The 17,778-nt window shown below is 41.3% G+C and overlaps 1 protein-coding gene across 2 annotated transcripts; it reads right to left on the bottom strand.

The window, feature by feature from the left end:
• Positions 1 to 4,500: 4,500 nt before the first annotated feature.
• On the bottom strand, positions 4,501 to 17,778 carry GATAD1 (GATA zinc finger domain containing 1). Of its 2 annotated transcripts, XR_016036639.1 has the most exons (6): positions 17,370 to 17,778; positions 16,539 to 16,664; positions 14,894 to 14,953; positions 13,312 to 13,495; positions 12,074 to 12,216; positions 11,514 to 11,652 (listed from the first exon to the last, which is right to left on the bottom strand). XR_016036639.1 is itself a non-coding variant. In XM_055420421.2 (5 exons), the coding sequence occupies exons 1-5, from the start codon at positions 17,631 to 17,633 to the stop codon at positions 11,462 to 11,464; spliced, it is 825 nt and encodes a 274-aa protein (XP_055276396.2). In that variant the 5' UTR covers positions 17,634 to 17,778; the 3' UTR covers positions 4,501 to 11,461. The 2 variants fall into 2 exon arrangements, 1 of the variants encoding a protein (XP_055276396.2); XM_055420421.2 differs by lacking the exon at positions 12,074 to 12,216 and having other exon boundaries at positions 4,501 to 11,652.

The following is a 17,778-nucleotide window of genomic DNA, read 5'->3' as shown; positions in this document are numbered from 1 at the left end:
TCTCAAGAGTCTTCTCCAACACCATAGTTCAAAACCATCAATTCTTCGGCGCTCAGCTTTCTTCACAGTCCAACTCTCACATCCATACATGACCACGGGAAAAACCTTGACTAGACGGACCTTTGTTGGCAAAGTAATGTCTCTGCTTTCTAATATGCTATCTAGGTTGGTCATAACCTTCCTTCCAAGGAGTAAGCGTCTTTTAATTTCATGGCTGCAATCAGCATCTGCAGTGATTTTGGAGCCTAGAAAAATAAAGTCTGACACTGTTTCCACTGTTTCCCCATCTATTTCCCATGAAGTGATGCGACCAGATGCCATGATCTGTTTTCTGAATGTTGAGCTTTAAGCCAACTTTTGCACTCTCCTCTTTCACTTTCATCAAGAGGATTTTTAGTTCCTCTTCACTTTCTGCCATAAGGGTGGTATCATCTGCTTATCTGAGGTTATTGATGTTTCTCCTGGCAATCTTGATTCCAGCTTGTGCTTCCTCCAGCCCAGCGTTTCTCGTGTTGTACTCTGTGTATAAGTTAAATAAGCAGGGTGACAATATACAGCCTTGAGGTACCCCTTTTCCTATTTGGAACCAGTCTGTTGTTCCATGTCCAGTTCTAACTGTTGCTTCCTGACCTGCATATAGGTTTCCTTGTATTAATTCCAAACTATATACTTGTCTTAACTCCTCTATTTAAGAAATGATTCCCTTTTGATTCTTCGATCTTGACATAATTTGTGGTTACCAATAAATTTCCGACAATCCTGGGGAAAAGGTCCCATGGCTGGACTTGTTTCCAGACGACTTACTAAACTGCTCCAATGATCTAAACGATTCATTGGATGGCTGACTCTTGGCATTTTGGGTTAATAGCTATTTGCACCACTGCTGCCGTCACAAGTGCTACTTTACATACCTCGATTCAAACACATAATTTTATCCAAAATTGGACTGAAGATGCTCATAATATGTGGGATACTCAGGCTCAGGTAGATGAGGATATTCAAGCGGAAATACAGGAACTAAAAACAGCCATCAAACGGGTTGGAGATCAATTAACAGATTTGCAAAAACAAGTGATACTAAAATGTGATTGGAATTCTACTCAATTTTGTGTTACTCCTGTTCATTTCAATCATAGTGCCTACAACTGGGAACAAATCAAACTTCATTTACAAAATATACATGATAATGCCTCTCTGAGTGTACAATTACTGCAAAATGAAATCTTTGAAAATTTTTTCTAAACGTCTGCCCTTTTCCACTAATTTGGAAACTTTAGCAGAACAACTAGCTGATCAATTATCTAGGCTAGACCCACGAGGATGGTTTCAAAGTATTACCCACAGCATCGGGTCTGGAACTATAACTTTGGTGATTGTCTTGGTAATTATATTTGCTATTTATTGTTGCCTTTCTATAAGGTTGGTACCGCACAATTGCACTCATCTCACACGCTAGTCAAGTCATGCTCAAAATTCTCCAAGCCAGGCTTCAGCAATATGTGAACTGTGAACTTCTAGATGTTCAAGCTGGTTTTAGAAAAGGCAGAGGAACCAGAGATCAAATTGCCAACATCCGTTGGATCATCAAATAATCAAGAGAGTTCCAGAAAAACATCTATTTCTGCTTTATTGACTATGCCAAAGCCTGTGACTGCGTGGATCACAACAAACTGGAAAATTCTTCTAGAGATGGGAATACCAGACCACCTGACCTGCCTCTTGAGAAACCTGTATGCAGGTCAGGAAGCAACAGTTAGAACTGGACAAGGAACAACAGACTGGTTCCAGATAGGAAAAGGAGTACGTCAAGGTTGTATAGTGTCGTCTTGCTCATTTAACTTATATGCAGAGTACATCATGAGAAACGCTGGGCTGGAAGAAGCACAAGCTGGAATCAAATTGCCAGGAGAAATATCAGTAATCTCAGATATGCAGATGACACCGCCCTTATGGCAGAAAGTGAAGAGGAACTAAAAATCCTCTTGATGAAAGAGGAGAGTGAAAAGGTTGGCTTGAAGCTCAACATTCAGAAAACAAAGATCATGGCATCTGGTCCCATCACTTCATGGGAAATAGATAGGGAAACAGTGGAAACAGTGTCAGACTTTATTTTTTTGGGCTCCAAAATCACTGCAGATGCTGATTGCAGTCATGAAATTAAAAGACGCTTACTCCTTGGAAGGAAGGTTATGACCAACCTAGATAGCATATTAAAAAGCAGAGACATTACTTTGCCAACCAAGGTCCGTCTAGTCAAGGCTATGGTTTTTCCCGTGGTCATGTATGGATGTGAGAGTTGGACTGTGAAGAAAGCTGATCGCCGAAGAATTGATGCTTTTGAACTGTGGTGCTGGAGAAGACTCTTGAGAGTCCCTTGGACTGCAAGGAGATCCAACCAGTCCATTCTAAAGGAGATCAGTCCTGGGTGCTCATTGGAAGGACTGATGCTAAAGCTGAAACTCCAATACTTTGGCCACCTCATGCGACGAGTTGACTCACTGGAAAAGACTCTGATGCTGGGAGGGATTGGGGGTGGGGAGGAGAAGGGGATGATAGAGAATGAGATGGCTGGATGGCATCACTGACTCGATGGACACGAGTTTGTGTGAACTCCGGGAGTTGGTGATGGACAGGGACGCCTGCCATGCTGTGATTCATGGGGTCGCGGAGAGTCGGACACGACTGAGCAACTGAACTGAACTGAATACTAAACAAACTCAATTGGTCAGGATCTTTTTCACAAGTATAATGAAATAGGGGGAATTGTCATGAAACATTTAACAGGAGGCTTCCTGTGTGCTGTTTTGGATCTGTCATGAATCTTCTGTCCCTTATTCATTCCTGAATATTCCTGAATTACGAGAAGTTGGCAAACTGCTACCGGGGCTGAGGAATGCATGCATTTCCTTCATTAGTTTTTCCATACGGTGATAAGTAACTATTTACGACCCTCTTCCTTTTTATGAACCATATGGTAGATGTGATTATTTACAACCCTCTCTCTTTTATATGGATTGCCTTATGATAATTTGTAAATCTGGACTTTTGATCTTTATCTTTGCTGAAAATACCTACCTTGTAAGATAGTATATATACCCACACTATGTTGAATAAAACACCTTTGCTCTATCAGAGCTTGGGTCCCCATGTCTTTCTCTCTCTCTCTCTCCCCAGCTAACTCTTTGGAGTGCAGAAGCCCGCTGAGCTCACTTTCTTGCCTGGGCTTCTAAGACCCTCTCGAGAAGGCGCACTGTGCCTTCACCCCCTCGAGAGGGCACCCAGTTCCTACGTGAAGCAGCGCAAGCTCTGTGCCAATAGCTTTATTTGTTTTCTGCGTAAACCAAGGAATAGCAGCCTCTGTCTCTCTCTCTTTTACTTTCTTACCGTCAACTCTGGACCACCAGGTTCAGGTCCATTAAAGGACCTCAACAGTTGTTCAGTCACCCAGTTGTGTCTGACTCTTTGCCGCCCCATGGACTGAAGCAAGCCAGGCCTCCCTGTCCCTCAACATACCCTGGAGTTTGCCCAGGTTCGTGTTCTTTGCATCATGGATGCCATAGAGCCATCTCATCCTCTGATGCCCCCTTCTCCTTCTGCCCTCAATCTTTCCCAGCATCAGGGTCTTTTCCAATGAGTTGTCAGGACCCATGTCCTCACCAAAACTGTCAAGCGACAAAACTCAAGCACTTTAGTAAGGATTTTGGAGTCCTTTGGTCAAGGGAAAACCACCCACGGATTCAGGAGGCGCAGGACCTCCCAGCAGCACAGCCTCCTCCCAAATGCCTGGCAGGACCTTCATCAGCCTTAGAGGCTATGTGGAAACAGCCTGATTGGTCAGGGGGCTCATTAGGAGGCGAGCAAGTCCGAGCTCTAGGGTCAGGTGAAGAAGCCACAGCTGAGCTGGAGTGTAGTATAGCATTCTCAGAGTGCTCAGTGTATATGGGGTTCCCTGACAGGTGACTAATTACTTTTTTTTTTTTTTCTTGTTAATATATATTTTTTATTGAAGTATAGTTGACTTACAATGTTTCAGGTGCACAGCAAGGTGATTCAGTTATACAAATACATATATATTATTTTTGAAATTATTTTCCATCATAGGTTATTACCTAAAAATGCCTAACAGGTTTTTAGATTTGTGAACTTTAGTTGAAATGTATTTTACGATGTTACTAAACCTGCAGAAATATTGAAATATTTCAGAGAACTCATTCACTGTACATTTAATTTATTTTATTTATAAAAGTTATGAACCGTAGAAAGTTTTACTTGTTGGGTCAAATGCTTGTTGCTTCAAATGCTTGTTGCATTTGAAGTGCTAGTTACAAGAAAATCAAATACCTTCAATGTATAAATGCTATTAAGTTTTTAAAGGACTCTGGAGTATAAGTAAGTTTGTTTAAAGAAATTTAGTCTGTTCTACTTGAAAAAAAAATAAATAAAATTGGAAAAAAAAATAATAATAAATAAATAAATAAATAAAAGAAGACTAATTACTTTTAACAAGGCTAACTGTATAAACGGGCCTTTGATGAACTTCCTAAATTACCCCAAAGCAGGTGTAGAAACTGAAGTCTTTATCAGCTGCATTTATATGCAGAGAGAACTAGCGTGAGAAGTGGTTCTCCTCTCTGGCTGCACATCAGTCACCTCTGGGACTGTAAACATTTTTTTAGCTTTTCTTAAATTTTACTAGATTCTCTGGAACCTAATGAGGTCCCAGTCTCACGCCCACAGACACTGATTTACTTAGTTGCTTGTGAGAACTTCCCAGCAGGGTTTCCTTTTTGGTTTTGTATTTTTTTGTTTTTAGTTGTTAAAGCTCCACAGGGGATTGTAATGTGCTCCTTGGATTCACTGGTATAAATTCGGGGTAGGGCAGTGGAATCTAAAAACATACTCAAAATCTATATAATTCTTAAAATATAAAATGTGGATAATTCGAGTGTGATATTTGTGAATCTTCTAGGTACAAAAGTACTGGCAAGTGACTATGGAGGAGAATGGATAGAAAATGAATTTTCCTTCAGCAAGAGATGACGGTGTTGGCCTTTGTAGTCCAGAACCTCTTAGTCCTGTTAACAAAGCCACAACCATGAGGACCACCAAGTATGGTCATACAGGATATGCCCTGACCAAGGGTCCTGAGGGAGCAGAAGGTGGGCTGCAGCCCAGGGCCTCTCCCCCAGCCCTGACGTGGCCGCCATATTGAAACCCTCACAGACGCCACGTCCTAAATGCAGCCCCACTGTGAGGCCCAAGTCACGAAGCTGCTCACGTCTTCCTTGTCCAAATTTAGGGCACTGTTAAGGACAAACAGGAATTTAAAATGTCTCATTCTGTTGAAAATAAGGCAAGAGATTTTCCTTTAGGTCTAAGTATTTACCTTAGAAAACGTATTTTCTCACACTCTTTGAAATGTATTTTTTAGAAACTAAATAAGCCTTAGTCAGTTTTGCACTCTAGCAGTGTTTTTCCCAAGGCCCTGGGAGCCATGTCTTTGACATGGAACTGTCAGTTACATCATGGAACTGTCAGGACAGGGCACCGCACCCTCCAGTTTCTGTGGGAGTAGGAGCCACACTTTGGTGCCCCAAACTGCTCAAGTTGTCCTGTCATACAGACATGTTTGCCCCTTTCACCCCTCAGAAAGTCAGTTAGCTAATGGAGGTGGTCACCCCAATCACCAGGGAAGTTTAGCAAGAACTGCATGTGACAAATGGTGCTGTCAAGTTCTCTGAGGGCCACTTACTGTTTATCTGGAGAAGATGTATATAATGACTGTACCTGCTTGGCCACACAAAAGGGTGAAATTTCTTTGTTTTTGCGACCTTAGCCAAATGCCTGTGATGGAGCAACACACTCTAATTCAACCCTCAGTCAACAGTGTTTTCTTTCTCTAACCTTTCTGGAGATGTCTGAATTGAAAGTTTTTTCAAACTGTATTTCCCCAACAGCACCTTCATTCTTTAAAGTTATGGTCCTTTTAACTTGCACCTTTCCTATCCGCAGGGCGAAGTACTCAAGGTACAGGTGTTTTTGTTAAACTTTCTCCCTTCCACAACAGGTGGAACACAGGAGTGAGAGTAATTCCCAATAGCGATAGCACTACAAGTTGAGTCTGACTGGAGCTGCTGTCTGTAATTGAGTAATTACTTCAAGCCAGTCTGTCATGTTGAGTGAGAAATAATGGTTCATGATTCCCACTTCTTGAACAGAAAAAAGAAAAAGAGTTTTTATTTTATACACATATTGTTAGGAATTAAACATTTTAATAACCGAATGTGTTCATCTTTCCCTTTGTGACATCCTTCATTACTTTTCAATTAAAAGAAATTTACCAAAATAATGCACGTACAGTTATTTTTTAAAAATGCCAAGTAATTCTAAATAGTTGAAATGAAAAACAGCAGTTCTTTGCTTTATCCTTCAGTGTCTCCGTAACTGTATCAGGATTTGATGAGAGAAACAGAGCCACTTAGAAAGGTAAGAACCTATTACAAAAATATTACCTTACACAATGATTGGAGCCCGCTGAACAGCCTGTGTAAGGCTTTTGCTTCTCTGTCTGGGCTGGGGTCTAAAATCACCAGGGCAGGCAGTCTGGAGGGAAGACGGAAGTGAAAGGAGAGCAAGGACAAACTGGAACCTGCATTAATCTCTCACCCCCTTGGCGACGAGGCTGGGAACACGGTCAGTGGGCCGCGTCAGCGCAGGCCTTCCATTGTAAGAGAAAAGACACAGATCTACACCGTGAGTAATAGGAGCCACTGGTGTTTGCAAAGGAGGCAAATGAAAATTAAACCTTAATTCTAAAAGATACTACACAAGTATCCATTTATACTCCACAAGTATAAATTTGTTAATTTATAAACAAATGGTCAGTTTATAGACTGGTTTTAAAGTATTTCATTTAATAAATACCTTACTTTGTATTTATTTTATTGATCAATCATTCTTTGAGTATCCTAATATCTATTACATACTGATGACAAATCTGTCACTCCAAATCACGAGTACTGCAACACTAGTGTCTTCTACTTACACCACTTTGGGGTGGAAAACCCTTATTTACATGAAACAAATGAATGAAATAAATTCAAAGTAAATATATTGGGAAAAATACAATTTAATCCACAACTCTGAATACTAGCATTCAGTTACTTACAATGGTATTTACAATCAATTTTAAAACAACTTTTGTGAAGAGAGATTAACTATAACACAGAGGTATGTATCTACAATAAACAAATCACAAACTTTCTTCCAACTAATAAACCATAACTGTGTATAAAAATGGTAACAGTTAAAACTGCCACAATTCAAAATCATTATAATTAAATAAGATTCTGGCAAATGTTCCTGGGGTTGGGAAATAATGGTCAGCTCTGAAGAGGAGAGGGGGCAAGTACGTGTGAGTACCACTTCCTCCCACTGTGAAGCTGTTGCTGCCCAACGCAGCTGACCTGCCCTTGAAGTAAAATCTGTCCCTGAATTCTGACTAGAATTCCTGTGCCTGGCCTTCTCAAATCTCAAACACTGTTTTAGGCCTGTTATGATGAATCCACAGCAGATGGCTTTAACTTTGGTGTGGACTTTTTTTTAGATATCAATGCTCAGTACAGTTCAGTCGCTCAGTTGTGCCCAACTCTTTGTAACATGTCCGACTCTCTGCGACCGCATGGACTGCAGCACGCCAGACCTCCCTGTCCATCAACAACTCCCAGAGTTTACTCAAACTCATGTCCATTGAGTCGGTGATGCCATCCAACCATCTCATCCTCTGTCATCCCCTTCTCCTCCCACCTTCAATCTTTCCCAGCATCAGGGTCTTTTCAAATGAGTCACTTCTTCACATGAGGTGGCCAAAGTATTGGCGTTTCAGCTTCAGCATCAGTCCTTCCAATGAACATTCAGGACTGATTTCCTTTAGGATGAACTGGTTGGATCTCCTTGCAGTCCAAGGGACTCTCAAGAGTCTTCTCCAACACCACACTTCAAAAGCATCCATTCTTTGGCACTCAGCTTTCTTCATAGACCAACTCTTACATCCATACACGACTACTGGAAAAACCATAGCCTTGACTAGATGGACCTTTGTTGGCAAAGTAATGTCTTTGCTTTTTAATGTGCTGTCTACGTTGGTCATAACTTTCTTGCAAGGAGCAAGCGTCTTTTAATTTTATGGCTGAGTCACCATCTGCAGTGACTCTGGAGCCCCCCAAAATAAAGTCTGTCACTGTTTTTATTGCTTCCCCATCTATTTGCCATGAAGTGATGGGACCGGATGCCATGATCTTAAGTTTTCTGAATGCTGAGCTTTAAGCCAACTTTTTCACTCTTCTCTTTCATCAAGAGGCTCTTTAGTTCTTCTTCACTTTCTGCCATAAGGGTGGTATCATCTGCATATCTGAGGTTATTGATATTTCTCCAGGCAATCTTGATTCCAGCTTGTGCTTCATCCAGCCCAGCATTTCTCATGATGTACTCTGCATATAATAGTTAAATAAGCAGGGTGACAATATACAGCCTTGACATACTCCTTTTCCTATTTGGAACCAGTCTGTTCTTCCATGACCAGTTCTAACTGGTGCTTCTTGACCTGCACACAGATTTCTCAAGAGGCAGGTCAGGTGGTCTGGCATTCCCATCTCTAGAAGAATTTTCCAGTTTGTTGTGATCCACACAGTCAAAGGCTTTGGCAGTCAATAAAGCAGAAGTAGATGTTTTTCTGGAACTCTCTTGCTTTTTTGATGATCCAGCGGATGTTGGCAATTTGATCTCTGGTTCCTCCACCTTTTCTAAATCCAGCTTGAACATCTGGAAGGTCACAGTTCACGTACTATTGAAGCCTGGCTTGGAGAATTTAGAGCATTACTTTGCTAGCGTGTGAGATGAGTGTAATTGTGTGGTAGTTTGAACATTCTTTGGCATTTCCATTTTTTGGGATTGGAATGAAAACTGACCTTTTCCAGTCCTGTGACCACTGTTGAGTTTTCAAAATTTGCTGATCATGGTGGAGGGTTCTGACAAAATGTGGTCCACTGGAGAAGGGAATGGCAAACCACTTCAGTATTCTTGCCTTGAGAACCTCATCAACAGTATAAAAAGGCAAAAAGATAGGACACTGAAAGAGGAACTCCCGGGGTTGTATGTGCCCAATATGCTACTGGAGATCAGTGGAGCAATAACTCCAGAAAGAATGAAGAGACGGAGCCAAAGCAAAACAACACCCAGTAGTGGGTGTGACTGGTGACAGAAGCAACATCCAATGCTGTAAAGAGTAATACTGTATAGGAACCTGGAATGTTAGGTCCATGAATCAAGGCAAATTGGAAGTGGTCAAACAGGAGATGGGAAGAGTGAACATTGACATTTTAGGAATGTCAGCAAACTAAGATGGACTGGAAATGGTGAATTTAACTCAGATGACCATTATATCTACTACTGTGGGCAAGAATCCCTTAGAAGAAATGGAGTAGCCATCATAGTCAACAAGAGTCCGAAATGCAGTACTTAGACGCAAACTCAAAAATGACAGAATGATCTCTGTTCATTTCCAAGGCAAACCATTCAATATCACGGCAATCCAAGTCTATTCCCCAACCAATAATGCTGAAGAAGCTGAACAGTTCTATGAAGACCTACAAGATCTTCTAGAACTAACACCCAAAAAAGATATCCTTTTCATTTTAGAAGACTGGAATGCAAAAGTAGGAAGTCAAGAAACACCTGGAGTAACGGGCAAATTTGGCCTTGGAGTACAGAATGAAGCAGGGCAAAGGCTAACAGAGTTTTGCCAAGAAAACGCACTTGTCATAGCAAACACCCTCTTACAACAACACAAAAGACGACTCTACACATGGACATCACCAGATGGTCAATACTGGAAAATCAGACTGATTATATTCTTTCCAGCCAAAGATGGAGAAGCTCTATACAGTCACCAAAAACAAAACCAGGAGCTGACTGTGGCTCAGATCATGAACTCCTTATTGCCAAATTCAGACTTAAATTGAAGAAAGTAGAGAAAACCACTAGACCATTCAGGTATGACCTCAATCAAATCCCTTACAACTATATAGTGAAAATGACAAATAGATTCAAAGGATTAGACCTGAGAAGAGTGCCTGAAGAACTATGGACAGAGGTTCGTGACACTGTACATGAGACAGGGATCAAGACCATCCCCAAGAAAAAGAAATGCAAAAAAGCAAAATGGCTGTCTGAGGAGGCCTTACAAACAGCTATGAAAAGAAGAGAAGCGAAAGGCAAAGGAGAAAAGGAAAGATAAACCCATCTGAATGCAGAGTTCCAAAGAATAGCAGAGAGAGATAAGAAAGGCTTCCTCAGTGATCAACGCAAAGAAATAGAGGAAAACAATAGAATAGGAAAGACTAGAGACCTCTTCAAGAAAATTAGAGATACCAAAGGAACATTTCATGCAAAGATGGGCACAATAAATGACAGAAATGGTATGGACCAAACAGAAGCAGAAGATATTAAGAAGAGGTGGCAAGAATACACAGAAGAGGTATACAAAAAATATCTTCACGACTCAGATAATCATGATGGTGTGATCACTCACCTAGAGCCAGACATCCTGGAATGCAAAATCAAATGGGCCTTAGGAAGCAGCACTACAAACAAAGCTAGTGGAGGTGATGGAATTCCACTTGAGCTATTTCAAATCCTGAAAGATATCAATGCTAATGACCTATTAATCATTTTTATGGCTGCCCAATGTTAGTCCTAGGTGCAGTCAAGAAACTACTGCCCTGGGGTGCCTACAGAGCATACTTTCTGTGTGTTCAGTGAAGGTGACTGTCCACACTATAAGCCTAAAATTGATGAAGCCTCGTTCTGACTGAGAAGGTAGGTCATATCAGTGAAGAGCAGCTCTATTAAAATCAACCAAATGATTCTGAATTTCTCCCTACTACAGAAGAATTAGATCAAAGTTTTAAAATGCCTGGGCTAATAAAAATCATCCACCAATCACTTTCTTTAATAAAGCAGTCAACAGTCTGTTAATATATTTTCTAGATAATAAATCTTTTTTAAGAGCTACTGTGAGAGATATTGTTGATCACAGCTATATTTTACTTGACTTAGCCCTTGCTTAGAAATTTATATCTTAATATTTTATTCTTATAGAAAAATACAATCCATTTTATGAGTTTCTAGAAATAAGGAGAAAAACAGACACTACCTGTTCCTAATAGTCTTCCTGGAAATGACAGTATTTGCCTGGGAGGATATACACACTTAATGTGTATGTAATACTTCATTTCAAAATATATTTAATTCTTTTCTATCTCTTAATTTTCTAAGTGACTAGTAATAAACAAGCTGGTGACTACTTTAGTCATTTTTCCATCCAAGAATTTCATTAAAGAAACATGTGGCATGTCTTACAGTCAAATACAAGGGAATTGGAAATCCAGGTTTACTTTTTAAACTATAAATGGTTGGCAACTGTTTCCTTAATAGTTATTGCAGGAGTAGGTCCAACATGAGTCCATATATAGCCCTTCTCTGGTCTGGTGGGAACTGTGGGAAATGGTGATGAACGTGACTTGAAATATTCAGAAGGTGCATGACAGACAAATTCCAAGTATTCCATCTTCCTTGGAAGATCCTCCTCTGGTCCTGGAAGGGAGCCACCATTTACATTTTTGAAGATATATATCATTTTCATAAAAATTAAAAAAATTCCTAAACACTATGAGAAAACTGGTCTGGTGCTAACTTGACATTAGTCCTTGAAATATATATTATTTTGAAGTTACTTCCTATCATTTTTTTTCTGCTTTAACTGCTTAAGGAAGATAGCATTCTCCCCAAAATGTAACTCAATATAGAAAGGATTCTAAGTGATATTTAGCGTTATATAATGTCTACTATATGTCTATACTGATCTAAATACTTGACAGATATATCAATGCTTTGAATCCTCACAGCAACCCTGAGTTAGGTACTATGATTATTCCCATTTTACATGAGGGAAGAGGCAAGAGAGATGAAGGAAACTGCTTGAGATCACACAGCTAGTAAGTGGCTATGAACTTACTTTGAACCCAGACAGTCCAGTTCTAGAGTCTCAGCTCTGAAACTTTATGATATGTGGTCTCCTTCAGAACATTAGGAAGAGGAGGTGAGAGAGAAGCTGGAGAGGTGGTTCAGGCACATTACTGCCTCTGCTGACAATCCAATCTGATGGGACAGGTAAATAAAAGTTCACTCTTCCATGTACTTACAAGCAGAAGACTAAAACTGCTTGGCCATGTGTCAAAACTTGACATGCAGGGGAGAATAGTAGTGATACTTTATTTGTCCTTCTGTTCTCTGGGAAAAATACCTTTTGTGTTTTTTCTTAGAATGAAAAAGTAATGTATGCTCACTGCAGAAAGGTTGAAAAGTTTGGGGGTAATTTTAAAACTCTAAACACTTTCAAAATTCTGTTTATCAACAACTTCTTCTTGTGAGTCTATATCAAGAATCAATTCTTTGGTCAGCCTTGAGTACAGTGGCTGACATTTTAACTACCACCAACAACGTAACAGGTTACAAAAGGTCCAGGATGACGTGTGTGATATGCAGAGGAACATATGTTAAGAATTTGTAAGATGTTGAGACAAAAACATGACAGTTCCTTTAGAAATTACTTTTAAGTAACTTTTTGTATGTTACCTAAATAATCTAGTTCTTGAGTAATATATTAGAGTTTAACCCTGGGTTACCCAGAAAAATCTTATCCACACAGGTTTTTAGTAGGCGCATGCTGCCCTGTAACTCAAAATAATTAACAGCCTCAAAACCTAGCTTTATAAAATTTCATATTTTCTGTAAAATTATCTTTTTTGTATTTATGCTTCTTTGTTATGGACTGATTGTATGCCCCCAAACCCATATGCTGAAGTCCTAATCCCTAATGTGATAACATTTGGAGAGAGGGCCTTTAGAGAATTAGGTTAAATGAAGTTGTAAGGATGCAGCTCTCACCCAACAGAACTGGTGACCTTATAAGAAGAGGAAGAGATGCTAGGAGTGCACACACACAGAGGAAAGCTCACGTGAGGACATGACCAAAGAGGGGCTGTGCACCAGCCAGGAAGAGAGCTCTCAGCAGAAACCCGCCCTGACAACTCCTTGGTACTGGACTTGCAGCCTCCAGAACTGCGAGACGGGAAAATTCTGGTGTTCAGCCCACTTAGTTTATTGCATTTGGTCATGGCGGCCCGAGCAGATGAATACATAATAATGGAAAATAAACTGGTTCAAGAACCTGTCCATCCCTGTCTAACTCACCCACGATGTAGGACGCAGGGTCGAACTGGCCCCTGGGGCTAGCGAGAGTGGGGATGAGCCACGTCAGCGCTGCACTCTTCTCACAGTACTGGTCCTGGATGAAACCTCTGATCTGAGCGTAGTAGGGCTTTCCATCTTGTTCATCAATTACAGAAACAACATCTCCAATTTGGTAATAGACTCCCTGGGAGAAACAGAAGATAAGCACATATTTAAAATAACAGAACACTACTACAGGTGCGAACTCAAACTTCCTTAATATGAAAACAATAATTTTCCAAGTAGTCAACAGAAGGTCTCTGAGATGGTCTAATGTGCCAACATTTATATGGTTGTGATTGATGCCAAAAGCTGTTTCTTTTTTCTGTCTTTGGCTGTGCTGGGTTCTTGCTGCTGTGCACTCTTCACTGGGTCCTGTGGGCTTTCTCTAGCTGCAGTGCACAGGCTCTCTTGTTGCAGCCAAAGGGCTTCTTGTTGGGGTGTGTGGGCTCAGTACTTGCAGCACATGGGCTCTCTAATTGTGGCTCACTGGCTTAGCTGCCCCTAGGCATACGGGATCTTATTTCCCTGATTAGGGATCAAATCTGAGTCCCTGGCACTGGAAGGCAGATTCTCAATCAATGAACCACCAGGGAAGTCCCTAAAGTTGTTTCGTTTTTGAACGAAAAAAATTTCACATACACATGATGACTTGCACTTGGAGAAAACATTTATAAAAATAATTTTACATCACAATAGTACAATCCCAATTTTTCTGCCAGAACCACTGTACTGGACAAAGTTAAGTGACTTGCTAAAAGCTACATAAGGCAGCACTGCAGCTGAGGCTCCCATACCAGCTTAGGAGTCTACCTCTGTACAGTCTTGAAATCAAAACAGTGCTTTTATCAAAACAACCTCACCTCTCTCCCCTCACCATGGACTTCCAGGAGCAGCCAATCCCCACTACTGCCTTTCTCCGTTCACTTCTTAAAGGCATTTTTGAACCTCTGTGCCTACTCCCATCTCTGATTAGTCTCCATCCTCTATTTGTCCAAATCTCTCCTCTACCTTCTGAGCCGTTAGTGCTGTAAGGTTGACTAGGATGGCTCATTGCCCTGGCTCCACACCACACATTTGTATTTAAAAAACAATTCCCATAATCTACATTAAAAAATACTTAAGATCCTCATATAATATTTCGATAGGTAACTTCCTCTCCCAACTCAGCTCTGGATGTTATATGATAGCCATGCATGGGGATAAAGAACTTAGAAAGGAACAAAAAACACAATCACACCTTATACAGAGTAGCCAAGACCTTTAGACTAACCCAGTATTTTAGTACCACATTACGCCTTCAGGTGGCTCAGGGGTAAAGAATCCACCCACAATGCCGGAGATGGAGGTTCAGTCCCAGGTTGGGAAGACCCACTAGAGGAGCAAATGGCAAACCACTCTAGTACTCTTGCCTCGGAAATCTCATGGGCAGAGGAGCATGGCAGGTTACAGTCCATGGGGTCACAGAAGAGTTGGATAAGTGTCTAAATAACAACAAAAACACAATACATTCAAATCATCCTTCAATAACTACGATCCTCACCTTGTAGAAGATTGATTCTGCAGTGATTATGGTAGAAACAGACTCAGGAGCTTTGATGGGCTATGAAAAAACAGAAGTAAAAATATTACCACATTCATTGTGTGTGTGTGTGTGGTGTGTATAGGCATTTTTCCAGCCACATATGAGTTCTGTAATCTGAGAAATACTAAAGTTGTTTGGTGACAAGAACTGCAGTGTTACAAAAAAAAACACCTCTTCTGAACATTGCGGCAAAGCATGGTCTGAATATTTCTGCTGTTATTTCCGTTACCTATAGCTTAAAAATTGCTGAGAATCAAAGGACAAGCTCCTGATTATGTGGCTGAGACCTAACAGAACTCTTCTCAGAGCTTTATTGCACATAACAATCTAGTTAAAAAAGATATCTGTGGCTTTAATGGCCTGAGCATGACAGAGGTGGAAATAACAAGTCTCCTCAAAGACATTTTCCATCTCAACTTAACTATAGCTATGATAATATCATTAGAACTAGTTTTCTAACAAGTCTGAACCAAGGCCAAAGGAAGCTTTCTTGGGAGTTGCTAGTAATTTGCCACCACTCAATCATCATCAAAATTCCTTCTTAAGCTGTAATACACACTTTTATGCCACAACACAGTAACCAGGCCTTCCCAAATACGTCTTGGTATCATCCTAGAAGAAAGCAGTTGCCAGAGAAATTGATATTAAAATACTTTCAGAAAACATATTCCACCATACATAAGAGGAAAAGGGTGTTTAAGTGTGTACAACTATAATCAAGTATTCACATATTTTGTCTAGTCAATAATCACATTTTAGAAAACTAATTTATTAAAATTCTAAATAAATTAGAAGCAACTACTCTCAAGAAAAAGAATCCACAATCTGCACAAGAATATAATGCAAGGTCTCTCTGAGATTTTTAAATGAATATACCCAACTTCAGAAAATGCCTTTACTGGTGAGTGAAGCATTAATGTTCTGAAAGCAAAGAGTACCATACTGAGGTTTAAAAAAAACCCAAAAAACAGTATCTAATGCTTTGCCCATTGTGTTGGACTACCGTCCCTTGTATTTACAAAACCAAAAATAAGCTTTCAGTTACCCCAGCACAAGTTTTTCAACGATCTATTTTCTTTTTTTTGATCTATTTTCTTTTAAAAGAAGATATAAAGACGATTTAGTAAAACTTTTGATTCATATTCATCAATGATCATTATAAATCAGTAAGAAATATTTTTCTGGGGCCATATAACAAGCAAATACAGAACTGAATTTCAGTTTTATTATTTACTTAAAGCTTTATGGAAAAGAAAAAAATGCCATGCCCACACCAAGAACTGTAACTCCATCTCATCCTTTGCATACAGAACCCAATAAAATGTGCTCAAGATTTAGGTTTCTTTTAGAATCATGTTTTATGTTCCCCCGGGGTGGGGGGGGAACTAAAACAAGGAAAAGAGGATATCGTTAACTTTATAAAACGTAAGCCTCCTAAAAGAGCTCCTTCCCTTTCTGAAAGCCGGGATCAGTCCCCAGAAGGGTACAGAAGAGCCGCCAAGAGCAGAGTCCAAGTTCAATGGTGAGAGATGAAGGCGGTGGTTGGTCACACTACACACAATGCCACAATTACAGTACAAGACACTGTCCACAATCATCTTACATTTTTTAATTTAAAAATATGTCTTCTCCCTTTCCCTTTAGTGGAAACTTTCTTTTCAGCAGCTGGAGCAGATTTGTATTTAGTGTTTCTGAGCCGAGCGGACCTCCTGTGAATTTCCTGCTTACTCTGTTACACAAACAAAGAACAAAAAAAAGAGAAATAAAAAGTGCAGAAAGGTTGCTGTCCTGATACAACCATCCTACAAGGATCCCAGAGTATGCACTTTAAACGAATATTTAAAAATAAATTAAGAGTGCAACTTTTCTTTCCATGCTGGGTAATAATCAAACGAACTGGCTTAATTTAAAGCAGGGGAGCCACAGGCAAACATCAGAGACTCCAAAAAAGGTGTGAACTACTTGTAAAAGGGCAACGGGCAGCAAGAGGAGTCAGTCAGCCTATGCCGAGGTAAGCACCATTCATCGGTTGCGTTTATAACACAAAAGTCCTTAAAAACTCAACTCTCCTAAGCCAGAGAATGGGTGTGGTATGCCACCTCCTGCAATGGAACACTTATGTAACTATTGAAAATGACCTGATAATCTTGATAACATGACATTATGACAAAGTAACCTTTATTAACTGGGAAAGAGGTCCAGTAGCCATGACCCTGTAGACACCTCTGTGTAAACGTTAAGTACCCTGAGATGTCCGGTTGCTACCCAAAGTATCACAGGGGACGGATTTCTGAGGGGTTTTTCCTCTTCCTGCGTCTCTAGACTTGAACCATCTCATAAGAAAAGGTGCCGAGAAGGGGCCACGCCAGCGGCGCCCTCCTCGCCGCGGAACGAAGGGGCGGCCCGGCCCGCGGGAGCGGCCGCAGGGGCTCACCTGCTTGCCGCCCCCGCCCCCGTTGCTCTGCGGAGGGGCGGCCGAGGTGCTGGCGAAGGTCGCGGCGCCGAAGCCGCCGCCGCCGCCGCCACCGCCGCCCCCCGTGCCGCCGGCCGCCCCCGGGCAGGAGCCCCCGCCGCCGCCGCCGCCGCCGCCCCGGCCAGTGCAGTGGTGGCAGAGGATCTCCCCCTGCGGGCCCTTCTTCCACATGGAGGACGACGTGGTCTTGCAGACGCTGCAGGTGGGCTTGAGGCCCAGCGGCATGGTGGCCGGCTCGGGCGGCCCCCGCGGGCGCAGCGACACGGGAATGGCGACCGCCGGCCTGGGCGGCCCGCGGGCCGGCCCGCCACTCCCACAGACAGAAGAGCGGCGCGGGCGCGGCGCCGAGCTGTCCAAGCCTGGACTGGGC

This window comes from Moschus berezovskii, chromosome 3 (genome assembly GCF_049115385.1).
Source record: "Moschus berezovskii isolate FMDL1 chromosome 3, NW_MosBer_1.0, whole genome shotgun sequence".
Classification (NCBI taxonomy): domain Eukaryota; kingdom Metazoa; phylum Chordata; class Mammalia; order Artiodactyla; family Moschidae; genus Moschus; species Moschus berezovskii.
This window is presented reverse-complemented; position numbering and strand designations above follow the sequence as displayed.